The following is a 20,614-nucleotide window of genomic DNA, read 5'->3' on the forward strand; positions in this document are numbered from 1 at the left end:
TGCGTATTTTCATGGATGCTTGACTCTTTCAAGGTTGCTTCTGTACTTCAGCTAGTGCAACAGTGATATATGGATACTGATGAAGAGGTTTTCTGGTAGTTGACTGTTACTTCTAACAGAATAAAGCAATAGCTTTCTGAAGAGTAATATCTCTTCAGACTGCCTCTTAGTAGCTGCAGTTCTGAAGTCTGAATTTAACATGCTTGCCAGTCTTACCTTCCCTTAGCAGACAGCTCTTAAACACTATGACTCTTCAGTAAAAGTGTCTAAGCTTGAACTGCTGGAAGATGGTGATAAGGAAAATGTTTCTTGCCTGTATGCAGATGTACAGCAGGTGATTAGCTGCCATTCTCCCCATCCCTCTCCATTAACTGTAGCAATACTTTATTTTCAGGCTGCAGTCAATCTGTGCTTTTCAGACCAATAGTGTTGTGACCCAGGCTTATAAAATCACTGAGTGCATGAATAAAAGGATATCTCAGTTCATGACTGCATGTTTTTGGTTTTTAGTGCAGTATGTTCAAGGCCCAGAGTTTTCTGTAATAACTAGTTAGATGCATCTGAGTTCAAACTGCAATTGCACATAGTAGCATCTTTTACTCTGAGGAGCATATCATCTCAGGGGGAATGCCACTAATGTGTTTCATTCCAAAAATGTAGAGCAAGGAGGCTCTAACATTAACTAACATTAATGTGACTAACATTAACTGTGTGTCAATTTGATGTATTAGTGTTGGTTTTAGGACCCCAAAGACTTCTGCTAGAAAAAGCTCTTCAGCTTCATTGATTGACCTTAGAAATTTTCAAGGTACAGGCAAATGCTTAGGTCTAGGATGTCAGTGAGGATGGAAATGACATAGTACTTATTTAATTCAGTGTGACGTGTAATGACTTGTGTGCCATTTATCTGGATTAGTGGAAATATTATCATAACTGTTTGTTAACCAGAGTGGTGAAATATGAAGTTTGTCCAGCTGCAGTAGGAGGACTGAACATGAAATCGTAGCTTCCACCTAAATGCCCCCTTCTAATCAACTGATCAGATGTCTTCCGTGATTGACTTTTTCCTTCCAAACAACTGGACAGATAAAGGAGTGAATAAGTAAATAGTTTTGTGGACAGTGCCTTTCATACTGATTTAGCACAGTTGTGTAACGTGAGGTATCTGGTGCTAATTTCTATAAGCTGTACTGGCTAATTTTAGGGTATTGCTTGTGGAAGGAATGCGTTCCTAAAGTAATGAAGAAACACGAGTGATTGTTGAAGAGAAAGCTTAATATTATGGAAAAGGTGGTTGCAGGACTGGGGCTTTGGAAGGAGGCTCATGGGAAGCTGATAGTATGAAGGGGTGGTTCATGAGACTACTTGCTCCATGAGCAGGTATGAGAGGAGTCATGTGACACTGAAGAAAGTCTTGCTAAAACTTTTAGCAAGTTCCCAAACTAGTTTCAAGCATGCAGGGGGGAGGAATGCATGCATATTGGCCTGTAGTAAACAAGATATACTGGCTTAACTTGATTTTTCTTGAATATCACTTTGAGGAGACTGGAGTTCTCAAAAGGCCTTTAGAGCAATGTACTGCGTTCTCAGAGTTGAGATAAAACTAATGCTTATAGAACATTGAGGTAAGTCCTCGGGTGGTGCTGCTGTAAGTTCCCTGGTAAGCCGGGGCTTAAAACTGTAGACACTTGTAATCAGAGTTTTTAATCACGTATGTGTATTGTTACCTATATATAGCTCTTTTGACTAGAAAGTTGTGCTGGCTTCCTTCTGCTAATATAGGGGAGGAAGGATTTCTTGCCAACATCTTCTAAGCAGTGATGTGATAAGTAAAAATCTTGTTCTCATAGCAGCTACTTAGGTTTAAGAGGGCTGCATGGCATCTTTTTCAGCATCAGTGCTGGAAGTCTTAAAAACCTGAAGATAGCCTTTTGATAATGAGAGTGCCAGGAAATATGAAAGCATGAACCACTGGCACCCTCCAGGTGTCTGAAAGGTGGCCCTGAACTGCAGTGGTGGTAACATGTGCCGCTGTTGCAGGCTCTCCGTCTGTGCGCATGCATGTGCAGGTTTAGTCTGCACTGTTGTTCTGTGCTGGCGTATCTCCACTTTTACCTTCCTTTGGGAAGGTGGAGTTTTATTTAGTGATCTGTAACATTGGTCATTCCCTTGTTTTACAGGAAATGGCTGCTTCAGTATGAGCATCTTAATGTACCTTCCTGGAACGCAATTAGCATAAGCATGTGCACCATGGTAAAAGCTCTGAGCTGCTGAGGGGATGCTGTGTTTGGTAGCATTTAGTTTCTGTTCTAACCGCCACTGTTCCAGCTTCACCTGCGAGTTTAGTGGCTGTAGTTGCTTTCTCCCTGCTACAGTTCAACACAGTCTATGATCATCAGAAACAGTCACAAATGGATCTCTGCTCAGTTCCTTTGCAGGACTGGGTTGAAAAATAGTGCTGGGGAGCTTTTTGGAAAGATGCCAAACAGTGCCTGTCACTAGGAGAAGCACAGGCAGTTGGTAGAAGTACGGGTGCCTGGAGAGGTGTTTCTGCAGAATATTGCCTTGACTGTATTTTTGAGGTTCATGTACCCTCTTCCTGCTCAGTTCTCTTATGCTTCTTTTGCTTTCAAGACTATGTTACTTGGGTGTGGTGTAGTGTAGGTTTGCTAGCCTTGAGGAGATAACAGGCTGCATCAAGTTCCAGCAAGTGTGTTTTTAAGATGAAGCAACATCTGGCCTAGGTGCAGAGCTGGTGTCTGCAATGAATACAGATTTGTCTTGCTTTCTCCCTAGTGTAGACATCAACAAAAATGGGAAGGGGGAAGCTGGTCAATCCTTGCATTTTATAGCATTCTCTATAATTCAACCAAAACTCTTTGCAGAATTAAAATCTACCTATAAAAAATGGACATAGTGGAGTTAGCATGCTACTTCTAAAGCGCTTGGTGCTTAACACCTAACAGACTAGGTTTGAGCAGGAACGTTTCAGTGGCCTGAGCTGGTGCTCATCGTGACTTGAAATGTGCTCCACTTTTCCCCCTCTTTGAGTTGCTGGAGAGAAGGATGCACAGTGATGCAGCACTGACCCTGACCTGCATGCAGCATGCTGGCTGTGCTAAAGGAGATGGGAGCTGCAGGGAGATATGCTGAGGCAGTGGATCTGTGTTGGGTTTGTCTGCAGACGGTGCCAGTATAGTGGCTGTGCCCAGGCACCAATGGGTTCTTCATTAAGTAGACTTAAGATTAAAATGTGCACAGAGCTGGCAATGTGTGCACATAGACGAGAAGGCCAACTCTATCCTGGGCTGCATCAAAATACGCATGGCCAGCAGGTCAAGGGAGGTGATTCTGCACCTCTACTCCATGCTGGTGAGACCCCGCCTGGAGTACTGTCAGTTCTGGAATCCTCAGCACAGGGAAAGACAAGGACCTGTTGGAGAGGGTCCAGAGGAGGACCACAAAAAATGATCGGAGGGATGGAACGCCTCTCTTTTGAGGAGAGATGGGATTGCTCAGTGTGGAGAATAGAAGGCTCTGGGGGACCTTATTGCAAGTTTTCAGTACTTGAAGGAGGCTTATAAGAAGGATGAAGAGAGAGGCCTCTAGTGTGATAGGACAAGAATTAGTTTTATTAAACCAAAGGAGGGTAGATTTAGACTAAATACAAGGCATAAATTTTCTGATGAGGGTAGTGAAACTGGAACAGGCTGCCCAGAGGACTTGTGAGTGCCCCATTGCTGGAAATGTTCAAGGTCAGGTTGGGCAGGGATTTGAGCAACCTGATCTAGTTGAAGATGTCCCTGCTCACTGCTGGGGGGTTGGATTAGATAAGGTTTAAAGGTCCCTTCCAATCTAAATAATTCTATGATTCTGTTATAGACTCTCTGTGTGCTAATGCTATTTGTAAAAATGACATAAAGGCTAAAAAGCTGATAAATAGAAGCTGATGCGAGGAAGGAGTGAATTGTGGTACTTGAAAGTAGTTGGTAACAGTTCCTGGTGGAATCCTTTGTTCCTAAGACTGATTAGTTTGTAATGTCACTTGCTGTTGTGCTTAACATTCAAAGTGTTAGCTAAAACTTTTGAGAAAGTAGAAGTGTAATTAGAGATATGCAACACTACCTTAACTTGGATCTAGTGTTCCAGTTGCAAGAACCACAAAGAAGGTCTTCAGTTGTACTCTGATAAGGACTGTCTTCAAGTGAACTGGTATGTCTTGTACTGCTCGGTGCTTGAAATTAGAGTCTGGTACTGCAGTGTGATAAACTCCTCCTTTTTTTTTTTTCCTTAAACCCTAGGTGATGTAGGCTTGCAAAAAATTTCTAAAAATCTTCTGGAACTCAACACTACAGAAACCTGCTTGCAGCAAGGCAGTCAGCACCACGTTCAAAGCAACATTAACTTCCTGTGTGGGAAAACATTGGTAAGTCTAAATTGAATGTTCTTATCTTCAATGGAAATGGCATGTACTTCTAATTTGCTTTTTAAGGAGACTTGCTATATTCATGGATGTGCAATAATTACTGAGTGTCATAGCATAAGGAAGAGCCAGTTACGTTTTAGTACCAAATTAAAGTTGTGATCTACTCTGGCTTTAAAAATTCAGCCCCTGTCGAAAATAATTGCAGATCTACAGGTTAGCTCTGATCATGTTTTTTTCTGGGCCTTTAATGTTTTTACAAGGATTGCACTCTGGTATTGTAATGTGAAGAAATAAGTCAACAGTGTACAGGGTGCTGGAACAACAAGAGCTAGTGTTTAAATGCTGGCTGTGCTCAAGCTGTGGACCTAACAGGTCAGTTTAGTAGAACAGCATTGAAGAAAATGACTGACCTCTTATAAGTCAGCGTAGCTGACAACAATAAGCATTGTTTTGTCTGCCCATAGTTGAACTAACAGCACTTACAGATCCAGCTTGGCTTCTAGGGGAGTAGTTGTTTGTGAGAATCTGCTTGAAGTGTGAATGGAAATCCCCTAAAAGCTCCTAGGGGAGTATGTGTATGCAGTTCACCTCCGCATGCTTTTGTAGTTATGCTTTCCGCATGCTTAACTGATACCACAGCTTGTTTTTCTGTACAGGCTGTGATCAGTTTATGTATTTGGGTATCAGAGATAAAAGCTTGTTAGTACCACTGTTGATTGGCACCAATGATGCTGTTGCACACCCCTTTTTGGAATTCTAGCCAATTTAAACAAAATGCCAGTGCAGTGGAGATACTGAAATGCTTCCTGTTCTGTTTCAGCAGATGACTCTCTAAACTAAATTAAAGATGATTGCTCAACTCAACAGCTGTAACACCAGATCCTAATGATCTTCAAACTTCTTCTAGTTAGCATAGTTCTCACACCTGTGTTTCATGTGACATACTAAAAGGATTTTGTCTGGAACAACCTGTTTCCAACACTTCCATGGCAGGTTTAAACATGGAGGGAATCAGTTAAAATATGCTGAAGTGCTTCTAGCTGAGGTGATGGAGGGAGAATGGAAAAATCTACTTCTTTCTCGAAGCAGAGGCTTTCACTTGAGTATCCATCCCTCAACTCTGGTAGCGCCCCCATCTTGAAACAGATACAAACGTGTATAACATGAACCCATAAAAATAAGTAGCTGAGGTTGGAGAGAGTGTTTTCATGTAGCAGCAGAGATTGCTAATCACTCTTCTTCGTAGGATAAAAGACATCAAACTGGTAAGCTGTACATTGCCTTGCTGTTAGTCCATTTCTGTATATTTGTATTGGCTTTTCCTTTCCAGAAACTATATGACTGATGCTTCTGCCAGTATCAATTGGCATAGTGAGCACTTCTAAAAGATGTAGTACAATTACTGCATATCAGGACTGGCACATCTTAATTTGAGACTTGTTATATATGCAGACTGAGGAGGATTTGGCTCACTGCATTTTCCTGAGTTTATCAACTAACAAACTTGGTGCCAAGAAGTGCTTGCTCTGTGACGTGCTGTATTTTGTTTTTCTTAGTCTTGAATGAAATTCTTGCTGTGTACAGGGGTAAAATAAAATGTAAGTCTGGTTTTCAAAGCATTATTTTTTTTTTTCTCCTTTAAATAGGGTACTCCTGAATTTGTGACATCAACAGAGTGTGTACACTATTTTGAATGGAGAACCTTTGTGGCTTGCAAGAAAGACTTGTTTAAACCCGTGAAAGAGGTAATCTATGTACTGTCCATGCAGAAGTTATGCTTCACACATCTGGCAATTTTACTCTAACCATCTGCCCCAACCCCAAACAAATCTGAACAATCTTCATAGACCTTACATTTTCATAGGCATATAATGCATCTGTTGGAACTTGGTGGAGCGAGCTGAAAATTTTGAATAACTCTTCAAACTTTATGATCTGGATGTCTGTTTATAGTAAAACTCTTGTAAAAGCTAAAGCAGAACAGTCTAACTTTGAATGCCACTTAAAGCATATCTAGCTTTAAGTATTTGAACTTCCAGAACTGAAAACCTTTTCCGCATATTAACTTGGTTTGATATACTCCCTACTTGTGTACTGTGGATCATGTGTAATTTTTTGTTGTTGTTCTAGGTCCCTTGCTATGTGTTTGATGAAGATTTGAAAAAACATGACTTGAATCCTCTCATCAAACTTTCGGGAAACTACTTGGTGGATGATTCTGATGATGATTCCTTGTTCATAAACATCTGCAGGGACTTAGGTGTGAACACTTGCTTGTGTCACCTGTTGGTTTATAAATTTCTAGTAATGTGGTTCTTTTCCAGTGCCTCAGTTGATGTCCTATGGCCAAAGATCAGTATTTTGGGACTTGCACCCTTGTTTCAAGTTACCTTTGATGATCTGAAGGCTGCTTCCTGTGAAGCCAAGTCTTACTTAAGCCCCTTCTGGATGGGCAAGTACTGTTATAAAAGTTGACAAACTGGACTGAGTGAAAGAATTCAGCTGCTTCTCTTTGCTCCCAAGTAGGACTGAGATAATGCATAGCATTTCATATGCTCTAAATTTATTGCTTTGGGCTCCAGTTTCAGGCAGTTACTTAGCTTAGTTCCAAGTGAATGTCCTGAGATGCATCTAAAAGAGTGTTTAGGTGGTTGGGCACGTAATGATGCATAGCAAGCACTTTCATGTCATTTGGGAGCTGTATGTGGAAGGAAGTAAACCGGCAAAACAGCTCATTTGAAACTTGCTGAAAAGGCTAGTTTAGCTGTATATTCCCATTGTATTTTTTACTTTCTAGATAAATACGTATTTTATACCACTGATAAGGGTTTATGATTTTAGTTTTAGTGGCAGAACTATTCTTTTAAAAATCCCATTAGTCTGAAACTTTTTGCTGATAGCTTTGAATAAGATGGTTTATAGCAAACAAAGGAGGGGGGGAAAAAACCTTCCCCATGAGGAGGGGTTACCCATTACTTGATATCATTTTGTTGTTGTGAAAAAAACCTGAACTTGACAGACTTCTAGATGTTCTTAAAGCCCTGGGCATCCAGCATCTGTACTACCAACTGGAAACTAGCTGCAGTTACTTTGACAGGAGGGATGAATTTGCTGTCTCTGAGAAGAGGGAAGCATGAACTTCCCAGTGTATATCATAAGTGCTTCAGGTTCTGTCTAGCTTATCTCACATTTTAATGTAACGCGTTCGAAAAGGTTTTTTTAGAAAAGGGCAAAGCAATGAATGGTGAACTCGCAGATAAAATGGCAAGGTACTTGAGGTAGTGCAGGGTTTAGAAACTGCATCCTATATTCTATTTTCTATAATCTATAACAGGAAGGTCAAGTGGAGAGACCAGAGACTGCCCTTCTGGCAGTGCTGCGTGCTTGTTGCATGAAGGTCGGGTATATGATGTTGGCCGTCCACAGGAACAGCTGAAACTTCATGACAAAGACAGGTATGTAGTTTTTGTGGTGGTGCTTCTGTAAACACTGTGGGCTGGGAAAAGCAGTCTTGGTAACAGATGAATCTTTTAAAACTTAACATCAGTACCACTTCAGTTCTGAAGCATTGGCAGAAAACATTTCTTCAGATACTGGCAGGGCTGAGTCTTTTTTAGGCATCCTGTTGTACTGCCATAATAGATTTTTTTTTTATTATTTCTTCATTGTGAGACACAATTGCAAAACTCTCAGAATTGAAGTATGATTGCTATTCTCTGCCTGCAAGCAGAAGAGTGAAATTTGACCCTGTCTGCCTACTGTCTAAGCACCCACAGGGTAAATGCCCTATGCTCTCAGCGGGTTTACTTGCTGTATTTGGTAAACTCAGTACTACTACTCAGTACCAGCAGTACTTTTAAAGTTGAGAATAGGGCCCTATGTTGCCCTTTTGTATTTTTGCATTAATGAGTTCTTAATAGAAGAAATAGACAAGCAATGTAAGATTTATTGTTCCTGGTGCTGGCAGAGTTGGGAGTAGGAGAAACTATTTCCTTGATGCCACCTCTGTTTGCTGCCTTTTGTGCTAGAAGTATAGCTTGAAATAAAAATACCAAAACACCCAAATAATCCAGTGTGGCTCAGGGGACTTATTTACCAGCTGATCTTTCTGAGCTTCAGGTCACCTGAGCCTGCTTACCTTGTTTGTAGGTTCAATAGCACACTATTGATTTCTGCAGTACGCTTTTTATCTCAGATGCAAGCTGAAGAAAATAAACAGAATAAACCAGATTAATATCAGGGTTACTTAACTGACAGGGCTGTGACTGTTCTTTTGGTTTACAAATGAAGTTTGTGAGCCCTTCGTTGCAGGGCTTTTCCTCACAGGTGAAACAGGTGGCTGAGGTGTTCTGGACCAAGGCAGAAGCTTACCTTTGAGGAAACACAAGCTCGTTCTTGTGTTCAGGTGCAACTAGTACTCTGTAAAAGTGCATTGCAGGAAAGCTTTATCTTATCTCTGCTAGGATTGAACAGATCTTCATTACTTAAGGAGAATTCACTGCATGTGCTCAGTCAGACTAGGGTAGCCTGAGAAAGGAGTGAGATGATTGTATATCTGTGTCTTAAGGTATAAAGAGGTCAGTTAGAGGTGTGGCTAACCTAAAGCCAGACTGTACCCCTCTACAAGCTGTTGTCTTCTGCCTGTTAGACTACATAGAACAGTAATATGTAGTTGGGTAGTTGCATTGATCTCCTTGTACTGTCATCCAAGTCATCTTGCCATTTGCCTCTCTCTCTGTCGAATAGTTACCATGTTTCATTCTCCTACTCCTGCCTTGTCTCATCTACCCCAGTTGCCTTGCTCCTGTCAATTTGCTAATGAGTTTATTTTACTCTTAATTCTGGGGGCAGAATGGAAAGAGATTATACATACAGAGGTGGTAAAGCATAGGAATGTGGTAAAACGTGAGTGGTTATTACTTCAAAAAGTTGCAAGAGTGTCTTATCATATCTCCTCTCCAGTTTGAGAGCAAAGCTAGAGAGTTCTTATGACTATTGGCAAAGTTCTCACTGCGATATGGGTTACAGGGCACTGAGTGTAGTCTTAATTGGGGTGCAAGACAATGCTATGTTAAGTAATTTTGCTGACACTGTCTTAATCTTTATTTTGGTTAACTGTGAGATTAGAGGAAGAAAGACCCCCATAAAAGTTGTTTTCTGGAGCAACGCTACATTGGTAAATGTTGCCTGTGTATGTAGTACAAAGTGGATGTTCTTTCAAGAATATCCTTTGTTACAGTGCACAGTGTCTGAATTGTATTTTTGGTTTGCCATTTTCTGTTTCTAGGCTGGTGTTGAGTTATGAGAAAATATATAGTGATGAAGAACGCCCAGACTTCTGCCTAGGCCATAATCCAGCAGTGACAATCACGTTCGTTTGCCCATTAAAGAGAGGAGAAGAGGTAAATTTGCTGGTTTACTTTGTATTGAGTGGTTGGTCTTTAACTTTTGTGTGCATTATCTTTCATTTTTATTCAGGGATGAAGAGAACAAATTCTCCTAGTTTGCAGTTTGTAAAGGGTGTGAAATCTTAAATATACTATTTGAAAAGCCTTTTAGAACTTAAGCGATAAATGAGAACTTGAATAAAGTTTCCCCAAGGGAGTGTTCTTTCTTGTCTTGATGAATTTAGTTGTTCTGTTCTGGGCTCAAAGCTTTTCTCTGAGAGTAGGACAAAGTACATAGTGTCAATCCTTGGCACAGAGATATGCTTGCTGCTGAACACTTTTCCGTCATCAGTCAGGCTACGTGTGCTTATAGGTGTTGTCTGTAACTCTTTTCTCTTAATCTGGCTTTTCCCAGGAAATAAGTAGCAAGTGTTATTGCATGGCAAAAGTCTGTCACTTGGTAAGCAGGCTCCTGAACCCCTTTTAAGTTAAAGTAAAATCTCTAGTGTTAAGCATGAACTCAATTTTTGCAAGAGACAGTTTTAGCCTAGCTTCAGTGCAGTATAGTGATCACTTTGCTGGGTAATCTCAGCAACCCACATTCCTTGAAGTGGGCCAGGGTGGCTGTTGCTAATGCTCTGCCATTTGTTATTGTGATGTTTTTGGTTGCAGGTTAGTGAAGGGGGAACTCTTGCCTAGCAAATTTTTGGTTTAATATGAGGACCTTGTCCCTCTTCTGACCTAGATAAGCACCACACTTCATTCTCATTGCTGCAGAAACAAACCATAGGCCTTTCTCTCCTGTCACCTTGAAATACTTCACTGCAGCTGTGCACACTTGTAGTATGAGTGGTATTGCTAAAGTTACTTGTGCCTGTAGCTTGTCTGATATATACCTGTGTATCTGTCTGTTTTGGTAGGTGGCAGAAATAGAGATTTATGAAACAAAAGTGAATCTCTAAATGTGTCACTTTAAAGTGAGGAAAACCAAAACTTACCTCTTCTTCCAGAGGTGGCAGAATATTTCACTACAGAAAATACATCTGATGGATATGTTGACTAAGGAATTCTCAAACGTCTTTCAGTCTTGATTTGGACTGAGGAAATCAAAGCTGTTAAAACAGCAGTGTCTGAGAGGCTGCCTTCCTTTCAGTGAACACTTGATCTCTGCTCCCCTCTTTGACTCCTTTGAGGGAAAGACGATCCAAGCTGTGCCTGGCAGTATGGGCTCACGTATATCTGTTTTTTGCCAACATGTTAAGGAAAAGTGCTTTTTAAAGTACTCTTACTTCTACTGTCCTTCTGCTAATGGCTAATACTTCTTCTCTGTTTATACTTCTAGTAGTTTGCCCTACCTTTAATAAAAGCTGTTTAATTTCTTCTCAGCATCTATTTCTGAGAGGCCAGAGACAATGTTTGTGCCTCTTTAGCAGTCTGCAGGTGAAGTTAGTAGTTACTGTCCCTAAAGTAATATGATACTGTTGCTTTAAAGATTATATTTCAAATAAGTCTCTACTTATAATATAAACTCTATTCACTTCTGTATCAGAGTGCAGGTCCCAAACTCACAGCAAAAACAAATTGTCGTTATGAAATTGAGTGGGTTACTGAGTATGCCTGTCACAGAGATTACCTGGAGAGTAAGGACTGTCTTCTCACTAATGAGCAACATGATATCTCCATTGATTTAAGCCCACTTACTCAACTTCCAGGTAAGCTTACTATTTTGTTTTTGTATTTGTGGTATTACTAGCCAGTTTTCCGGTTCCATGGTTCAGGACAGGAAGGCTGTTTTCTGTAAATATTTGGGTTTTACATCTGTTCTGCTGTGTATTAGAATGTTTTTCCTTTTTTCATTCATTCAGATTATGTCACACCATATTACGCCAAAGATGACAAAGAGGAGTATTACTATTACTTGAACATATGTGGGAAAACCACTGCAGGTAACTGCAAGGACCACACAGGATACACTTCATCTTGTCAAGTAAAGTCTTCAAATAACCAGCAAAAAGTGGCAGGAAGATTTCAGAATCAAACCCTAAGGTGTGTAAAGGCTTTTTAGCTCTGCTAACTGATCTGATTAATTGGTATTGGTTTCTTTCTTTGATGCCCTTAATTTTAAGCAATACTTGATAAAAAACTGTAGGTATTTTTTCTCTTATTTTTAATAAAAAAACTGCTAACAATAGGACAGGATAGCATTAGCAAATGAAGGAGCAGGTGTGGTTGATAGAGGCCATTGGCTGGATGGAGAAGGAACTTTCACTGACTTTGGTGTCAGAATTGCAGATTATGGTCTGCTGCCCTTTGCCCTCTTTTAGTTTTGTGTGTGAAGTGGCACCAGGACTGGATGTTTTAGAAGCTGTCCTCAACAAGAAAGCATCTCTGCTCCCTTTGCAGGAGCATGTATGAATCATTTCCAAGACTACTGAGGTCCAGGATTTTGTGGTATTTTTTTTTTTTTTAATTTTTATTTTTTAACAACTTCAGGACTCCCAAGTGGCATATAGGGACAATAGTTTGCATGAAACTGCAGAACAGAGATTGTTCACCTAGGTATGATCTTCTGTTCTGTTTGTAAGCAGGCTTGTCAGAGTTATCTTCCAGGAAGCGTGACTTTTTCCACCTGCCAAAATAGCCATACAGTGAGCTAGTGGGAACAAATATTCTACGACAACTAGAATGGCTGTAGATTGTTCTTTAAACTCTATACAGATTCATGAAAAGTAACCAGAAAAATCAATGGATGCAAGCTTTTGTTGCAGTAGAAATGTCAGTATGTTGAACAAGCATTTGTTTTCCTTTGGAGCAAGACAACTGATAAAAAAAAGTGTAGCTTCTGTTATTTATGTGAAGGACACTACATGATTGTGTCTGATTGCATGTTTCTATCTAAAACTGACTTTTTACTCAGATACTCTGATGGAGATCTCACTTTAATTTATCCAAATGGGGATGCATGTAGTTCCGGCTTTCAGAGAATGACTGTCATAAACTTCGAGTGCAATGAAACAGCAGGTGAGTTTTACAAGCCGTGATGACTCTGCTCAGGATTTGATTTCCATGCTTGTTAGTAGACCTTAAGTTCAAAGAAATGCATACTTTGGACCACAGCTAGCACAGGGAATAAATATCGTTAGAGTAAGCATTAACTTCTTTGTCTGGCAGGACTGTTTTGTGCTGTGTAATAGCTGTGCTATTCTAAATTTACACTGATGACCAAGAATATTGAGGTATAAAAGAGCCTCATTTCTTAGCCAACATTTAAAACAAACAAGCAAACAAAAATCTTTTTGCTGCACAGGAGTTGTTTGTGGCTTGGATTTTTTGTGGGAGTGGCTTTTGTTTATCTTCTTTGCTTACTGCTAATCCTCATGTCTCCTTGCTTTTCTCCCCTTCCCCCACTGGAAACCTAATATCGTTTTATCAATTTTCAATGTTAAGGTAATAATGGTAAAGGAACTCCGGTGTTTACCGGTGAAGTGGACTGCACCTATTTTTTCACCTGGGATACAAAATATGCATGTGTTAAAGAGAAGGAAGATCTCCTTTGTAGAGTTGATGATAAGAAAAAACACTATGACTTATCACGGCTGACCCGCAGTTCAGGTATGGCAATGAAAGCTAGCTATCAGTTACTTTTTGTCCTGTGTTTACATGCAATTCTTTAGCTGAAGGTTAATGAGCTTTTGGTTTTCTTAGTGAATTTCTGGATCACTGTTGTTCGCCTTCTTGTATTGAAGGGAGTGAGTGCCTTGTGGAAGTAGTGGTATCAATGACTGCCTTTGTTGCTCTCATCATAAATGGTCTTAAATGTGGGTCCTACATAGTGATAAAAGGCATTTTGGCATGGAGAGGCTGGTATGGTTAAGCCAGTTGACTTGTTCTTAACTACTCCTTGTATTTCAGAGCTGGCCCAGAACTGGGAAGCTGTGGACAGTAGCTTTTCAGAAGCAGAGAGGAAGCATTATTACATCAATGTCTGCCATAAGGTATGGAAGAGAGGAGGAGCTTCCAGCTGCCCAGATGGTGCTGCTATTTGTGCTGTAGGTGAGTCTTTTTGGTGTGCTTTTTTTTTATTTTAAGACGCTGAATGCTTGGCAGTTCCTCCGTGAACAAATTTGGTTGCCCTGGGTGCCTTCATTTATTTGAGAAAACAGTAGTTAGGAGCATGTTTCTTATATTCCCAAAGACTCTAGAAGAAACGATGCAAGTAGCCTTTTCTAGCTAAAGTGCTTCAGGCTTTGTAGCATGGTTTTGGTGAGGTAACAACAAACTCCTAATGATATACTTTCTCAAGACTTTCCATTTGGCTAGTTAATATTACCTGAACAGTGTAAACTTCACTTCTTTCCAGGGAAATAAAAGTGATGTTTTTTCTGTCTTTACAGATAAACAAAACAACAGTAAGAATCTTGGAATGTTTGTATATCCTCCTAAAAAGGTTGGAGAAAATATTCAACTTACCTATTCAAATGGAGACAGATGTGATGGAAACAAAAAAATCAAAACTGTCATCACTCTAATATGCAGACCAGGTGAGAATATTCACACCCTTTCCTCTGATCCAGTTAAAACCTGGAGGTCATTTCATACGTCCAGACATGAGTGATAAATATTAGCATGTGCTTTTTTGTTTTCTTCCACACAAAAGCGAAGCTTTGGTTTGTTTGCTAGGATGATAATGTAATTGCAGGTTTTCAGCTCTGTTCACTTCTTATACAAGTACTCTTTAAAGACTCCTGAGTAAGTCTCTTGAACTAAGATTCTCCCAAACACAATGAAAGTATGTTGAAGTGTTTAGTGTTCAACAAATACCTGGAAGGTATAAAAAGCACTTTCTGTTCCTAGATTGTCTTGATGGGAAAGACTGATTCTGAACTGAGATCAGATACTTTATTCTTCTCTTCTATCAAGTATGTTTTGTCCGAACTGTTGGCAGTTTACAGAAAGCATAAGCATTTGCAGAAGTTGTTAGTGTTGTTCATCTCCATATAGTAGCCCACTAGCTTAACTGTCTCCCAGGGCAATGGGAGACCTGTATTCTTCAGCCTGAGGAAGCTGGATCCTCAGAGTGTGCTGGCTTTTAGGATCAGGTTATCACAGAATCACAGAATCACAGAATAACCAGGTTGGAAGAGACCCACCGGATCACCGAGTCCAACCGTTCCTACCAAACACTAAACCATATCCCTCAGCACCTCGTCCACCCGTGCCTTAAACACCTCCAGGGAAGGTGACTCAACCACCTCCCTGGGCAGCCTGTTCCAGTGCCCAATGACCCTTTCTGTAAAGAATTTTTTCCTAACGTCTAGCCTAAACCTCCCCTGGCGGAGCTTGAGGCCATTCCCTCTTGTCCTGTCCCCTGTCACTTGGGAGAAGAGGCCAGCACCCTCCTCTCTACAACGTCCTTTCAGGTAGTTGTAGAGAGCAATGAGGTCACCCCTCAGCCTCCTCTTCTCCAGGCTAAACAACCCCAGCTCTCTCAGCCGCTCCTCATAAGGCCTGTTCTCCAGCCCTTTCACCAGCTTTGTTGCTCTTCTCTGGACTCGCTCCAGAGCCTCAACATCCTTCTTGTGGTGAGGGGCCCAGAACTGAACACAGTATTCGAGGAGCGGTCTCACCAGTGCCGAGTACAGAGGGAGGATAACCTCCCTGGACCTGCTGGTCACGCCGTTTCTGATACAAGCCAAGATGCCATTGGCCTTCTTGGCCACCTGGGCACACTGCTGGCTCATATTCAGTCGGCTGTCAACCAACACCCCCAGGTCCCTCTCCTCCAGGCAGCTTTCTAGACAGACTTCTCCCAGTCTGTAGCACTGCATAGGGTTGTTGTGCCCCAAGTGCAGGACCCGGCATTTGGCCTTGTTAAACCTCATGCCATTGGACTCTGCCCAGCGGTCCAGCCTGTTCAGATCCCTTTGCAGAGCCTCCCTACCCTCCAGCAGATCGACACTTCCACCCAGCTTAGTGTCGTCCGCAAACTTGCTCAGGGTGCACTCGATGCCTTCATCCAGATCATTGATGAAGACATTGAACAGGGCTGGACCCAGCACTGAGCCCTGGGGAACCCCACTTGTCACTGGCCTCCAGCTGGATTTCACACCATTTACCACCACTCTCTGGGCCCGGCCATCCAACCAGTTTTCCACCCAGGAGAGTGTGCGCCTGTCCAGCCCAGAGGCTGACAGTTTCTCAAGCAGAACGCTGTGAGAAACTGTGTCAAAGGCTTTGCTGAAGTCCAGGAAGACCACATCCACAGCCTTTCCTTCATCCAGCAGCCGAGTCACTTTGTCATAGAAGGCGATCAGGTTAGTCTGGCAAGACCTGCCTTTTGTGAACCCATGTTGACTGGGCCTGATCACCCGGTTCTCTTGCATGTGCTTCATGATAGCACTCAAGATCACCTGTTCCATGACTTTCCCTGGCACTGAGGTCAGACTGACAGGCCTGTAGTTTCCTGGGTCCTCCCTGCGGCCCTTTTTGTAGATATGTTCTTTTTGTTTGTTATGTTCTCCTTCCTAACAAAGCAGTTGTTTTGTAGTGAAACAGCAGGCTTGTGTATCAAAGCAAATGGTTTTTAGTTGTTTTTTTTTTTTTTGAAGAGTGATAGTACTTGGGAACAGACGGAACAATGTATCTTCTTCTGGGATAAATCTTTACTCTGGGCAGGAGGATGTAAAGAATTTGTGTAAGAAATTTATGGTTCTATTTAATCTTCATTTTCAGGGAAGAGATAAAGATAACTTTAACACTTATCTTGGCCTACCGTTGGGGAGGAGTTAGTATTCCTAGGCTTAAATTCCTAGTTCCTTTTGGCAGTCTGACTGTCTGTCTCTGTGTAACACACTGCTCTTGTGGTACCAGGTGATCTGGAAAGTGCTCCAATCTTGATGTCTGAGGGTGTATGTTCATATGCGTTTGATTGGTATACTGCTGCTGCGTGTGTTCTGTCTAGAACTGAAGGAGATAACTGCCAAGTCTCTGATCCCCAAGCAGGTATGTACTTCTGTTCAGCAAATCAAAAGGTTATGAGGGATAGAACTTGTCACAGCACTTGTCACTGAGCCCTTGTTGATGCACAAGAACAATGTGAGTTCAGCCTAAGTCTAAGCACCCATAGCATTAGAGCACAGCAATTTTAGGTATGAGTGTATGGAAGATCAGAACATCATGAGCTTAACATTTCCCTAGTGTGTGTGGAGGAAAATAGGTATAAGGTGTGTTTCACAGAATCGTAGAATGGTTTGGGTTGGAAAGGACCTTAAATATCATCCAGTTCCAGCACCCCTGACATAGGCAGGGCCACCTTCCACTGATCAGATTGCTCAAAGCCTTATCCAACCTGATCTTGAACACCTCCAGGAATGGGACTTCTGTGACTTCTCTGGGCAACCTTTTCCAGTACCTCACCATTCTCACAGTAAAAACTTCTTCCTAATATCTAATCCAAATCTGCCTTCATTGAGCTCAAAACTATTACATTCGTCCTATCCCTATTATATTCCCTGATAAAGAACCCCTCCCTGACTTTCCTGTAGGATCCTGTTTAAGTATTGGAAGGCCACTGTAAGGTCTCCCTAGAGCCTTCTCTAGGCTGAACAATCCAAACTCTCGCAGCCTGTCCTTGTATGGGAGGTTCTCCCTTCTGATCACCTTTGTGGCCTTCCTCTGGTCTTGCTCTAACAGATTCATGTCCTTCCTGTGCTGAGGACTCCACTCACTGTAGTAAGTCTCCTTGTGTAAGAAAAAATGCTTTTAGTGTGTCCAAATTATTTCTGGTAATAATTACATGGAAGGAGGCTTATATGAGGGGTCATGAATTAGCTGTGTGACTAGCTGTGTAGAATCAAAACCTGTGAGAGTTGTCAGGGAAAAAATAAACTGTTAAAACTTACTCTTTCCCAATTAGGTTTCTCTTTTGATTTATCACCTTTGGGCAAGAAAAATGGGTACTATACAGTTAATACTACTGAATACTTATTTTACCTAAACATCTGTGACAGTGTGCCAGATGAGTTGTGTCACACAAAATCAGCAGCATGTCAAGCAACACAAAGGTGAGTAACTCTAGTTCTGTAGATCTTTTATTGCATGACGTGTTGTCTGTGTAACAGTGAACAATTTGCATGTACAATAATTACTGTGCTGCTTGTAATTAGACTCGGGTAATTTGCACGTAAAATATTTGTTAGTGCAGTCATTGTGCTGGCAGCTGTTTCAAGCAAATGTACACATGTAATCTTGCTTAGAGCTGGCTTCTGAGACTGAACGAGTGTATCCATTGCTCTGCTTTGTTTCTCATAGGGACTGTAAACTGTAGATTAACTACTGCAGCTGTATTAAGCCATCCCACAAATTGGATTTGGGGTCAGCTGGATTCCCAGAGCTGTCCTAAAGAAACACTGCTGCGCTCAGGATGAGTAGTGACTGCCTTATGCAGAGGTAGAGCCCAGAGTTTGGATGTTCCACTGTATTTCCATTACTAAAAGTACGGCGCAGGCAGAGTCCCAGTGTGTACTGCTACTCTGACAGCCTCATTGCTGTTATCTTATACACACTGTGTTTGAGATATTATCTGTACACATCAAGCTCCAGGTCACCCTGTTGCCAGAGATGTTGTAGAGTGAGAACATATGCAGGTTGTATGCTTGAGTTGGTTCTATCTGAGTTACGTTCCAGCCAAGGAGAGTTTTTACTGCAGACACTAAAAACGTTCTTCAGGGGAAGGTGGTCAGGCTAGGTCTGATAGAGCCAGTGTTAAGTCAGAGTAAGGAAGCCCTCCTGAACTAAAACTGGTCCTGAGCTAAGGGCATATGAAGGCAGTTTTCTTCCCTGAATGAATGGACTTGCTGTTGTGCAGTGCCAGATCTTCACTGACAACGTGTATTTGCACAGAAGCAGTTTGAGCCCAGCATTAGGATGTTTGCAGTTCAAATTCAACTCTGAAGAATAGGAACTTGATCTTTCTGTCATTTTTCTAGAGAAATTTCGATTTTCTAGATACCTAGGCAAGTTTACAACTTCCTTTCCTTTCTGATGGATACGCATTCATGTGTTAAGTTTCCTTTTGGCAGTGTTCTTTTCATACTAGCTCAGTTATGTCTAGTCAACCTTATTTAATTCTTCTGTTTTATCGTGTTGTCTTCTATAAACTTACCTGTGTGCCTACTAGTTGTAAGACTTCTCTTAGGGTGAATTAATTATGCATTCTGTTTGGTCTCAAAATCCACTTTTTTTTTTTTTTCCTAGTAAGGATCAATCTTGGAGTCTTGGACTGCCCAGTTCCAAACTTTCGTATTATGATGGTCTAATTCAGTTGACCTACAAAAATGGTACAGCATACAATGATGAGAAGAAAACACAGCGATCTACCCTCATAACGTTCTTGTGTGACCGTCAGGCTGGAATAGGTCAGCCTGAATATCAGGTGAGAAGTTCTATATGAAGGGAAGGATCTCCATCCCAAGATCCTAACAATAATTGCTGCTCGGCCAGTGGAAACAGAATAATGAATGGAAATATCCAGTATCTATAAAGCATACTAAGATAAATAGTTATTTCTGTTTGTATATCTGCCACTAACAAGCTTGTCTTGACCACTGAGCTGTAAGCTGTTCACCTGGATCCAGGTTCTTACATCAGTCTTCTCTAGTCTCTGGGCCATGGATATAGTAGTGCTTTTGATCATCTCATGTTTCTTGCAGAAAAAACTCGAACTGGCAGTAAAGTAAGAGGTGGTAGGACTGTATCTCCTGTAACACAGTAGACAGCAGTTATATTGCTCTAGGTGCTCTGATTCTGTTGCTTTTGGAAAGAGAATTTTGATTACACAGCAAATTACAAGTTCTATGACGAAACAGACCTACATGAATCAATCTGAGAAGTTCTGTCCCAAAACTAAGGGGAAATAACCAGCTTAAAATGTAAAAGAGTAGCTGTGAGTCACAAACTGTTGTGTGGAAAACCTCACTGACGCATATTGTTCTTTTAGAGAGAAGATAACTATACATACAACTTCAGGTGGTACACTGAACATGCTTGTCCTGAAATACCATTGGAATGTATTGTGACTGATCCCAACACCATGGACCAGTATGATTTGTCAAGGTAGGAAAGTAACATACATAAGGTAACTTGGCTTTTCTAGGTTAGTGTTCTGGCTGATTGCTTTGCACTGGGTGAGGTTGGTTTCCTGTGTAGGTGGCACTAGAAACTTCATCTGTTGTGACAATCTTCCTGCAGATATCTTGAAATGAAGACATCATTTCCTCTAGTGTATCAACTTACCTTCCAAGATGCAAGTTAAGTTTTTGGAATGGTTTTGTTTAATAAAAACTTATTCCTGGGTCAACTGTGCTCTGCTTCCTAGAATATTATTTTTAATTGTAACTCTTAAAAATAAGTTATTCTGAAATGCCTTACGGTTGTGTTGTTTCTTGAAGCTGATAGGAAGCTAGAGAGAATCTGTGAAAATCGTGTTCTTAGCGTAGAATTTTCTTTTCCTGCTCAGCTTAGCAAAATCTGAGAAGAGAGGTGAGAACTGGTATGCCATGGATAATTCAAGACCAAATGAGCGCAAGAAGTACTACATAAACGTTTGTCGACCACTAATTGCTGTCCCAGGATGTGACCGGCGAGCATCTGTCTGTCAGATGAAATATCAGCGTGATCATGTGAGTAGGCTTTCTGTCCCAGCCCAGAGCTGGCTTGTCAAGTGAGTGGGATTAAGAAGGGGTATGCAAGGTAGGCATGTGAATTCCGACTTCGTTGTGTAAAATACAGTGGTGTTCCATCT

General features: G+C 41.2%; 1 protein-coding gene across 1 annotated transcript in view; it reads left to right on the forward strand.

Moving 5' to 3' along the window:
- Positions 1-20,614, forward strand: part of IGF2R (insulin like growth factor 2 receptor) — a 60,809-nt gene that overhangs the window by 8,223 nt on the left and 31,972 nt on the right. Inside the window, exons 3-18 of the mRNA XM_069852187.1 lie at positions 4,302-4,426; positions 6,073-6,171; positions 6,557-6,686; positions 7,761-7,881; positions 9,714-9,828; positions 11,363-11,525; positions 11,679-11,859; positions 12,731-12,834; positions 13,261-13,425; positions 13,726-13,866; positions 14,208-14,354; positions 16,684-16,815; positions 17,729-17,876; positions 19,069-19,246; positions 19,811-19,926; positions 20,330-20,492. Of these exons, the coding sequence (XP_069708288.1) occupies positions 4,302-4,426; positions 6,073-6,171; positions 6,557-6,686; positions 7,761-7,881; positions 9,714-9,828; positions 11,363-11,525; positions 11,679-11,859; positions 12,731-12,834; positions 13,261-13,425; positions 13,726-13,866; positions 14,208-14,354; positions 16,684-16,815; positions 17,729-17,876; positions 19,069-19,246; positions 19,811-19,926; positions 20,330-20,492 (2,228 nt within the window). The remainder of the gene's footprint in view (positions 1-4,301; positions 4,427-6,072; positions 6,172-6,556; positions 6,687-7,760; positions 7,882-9,713; positions 9,829-11,362; positions 11,526-11,678; positions 11,860-12,730; positions 12,835-13,260; positions 13,426-13,725; positions 13,867-14,207; positions 14,355-16,683; positions 16,816-17,728; positions 17,877-19,068; positions 19,247-19,810; positions 19,927-20,329; positions 20,493-20,614) is intronic.

This window comes from Phaenicophaeus curvirostris, chromosome 2, assembly GCF_032191515.1.
Source record: "Phaenicophaeus curvirostris isolate KB17595 chromosome 2, BPBGC_Pcur_1.0, whole genome shotgun sequence".
NCBI lineage: Eukaryota > Metazoa > Chordata > Aves > Cuculiformes > Cuculidae > Phaenicophaeus > Phaenicophaeus curvirostris.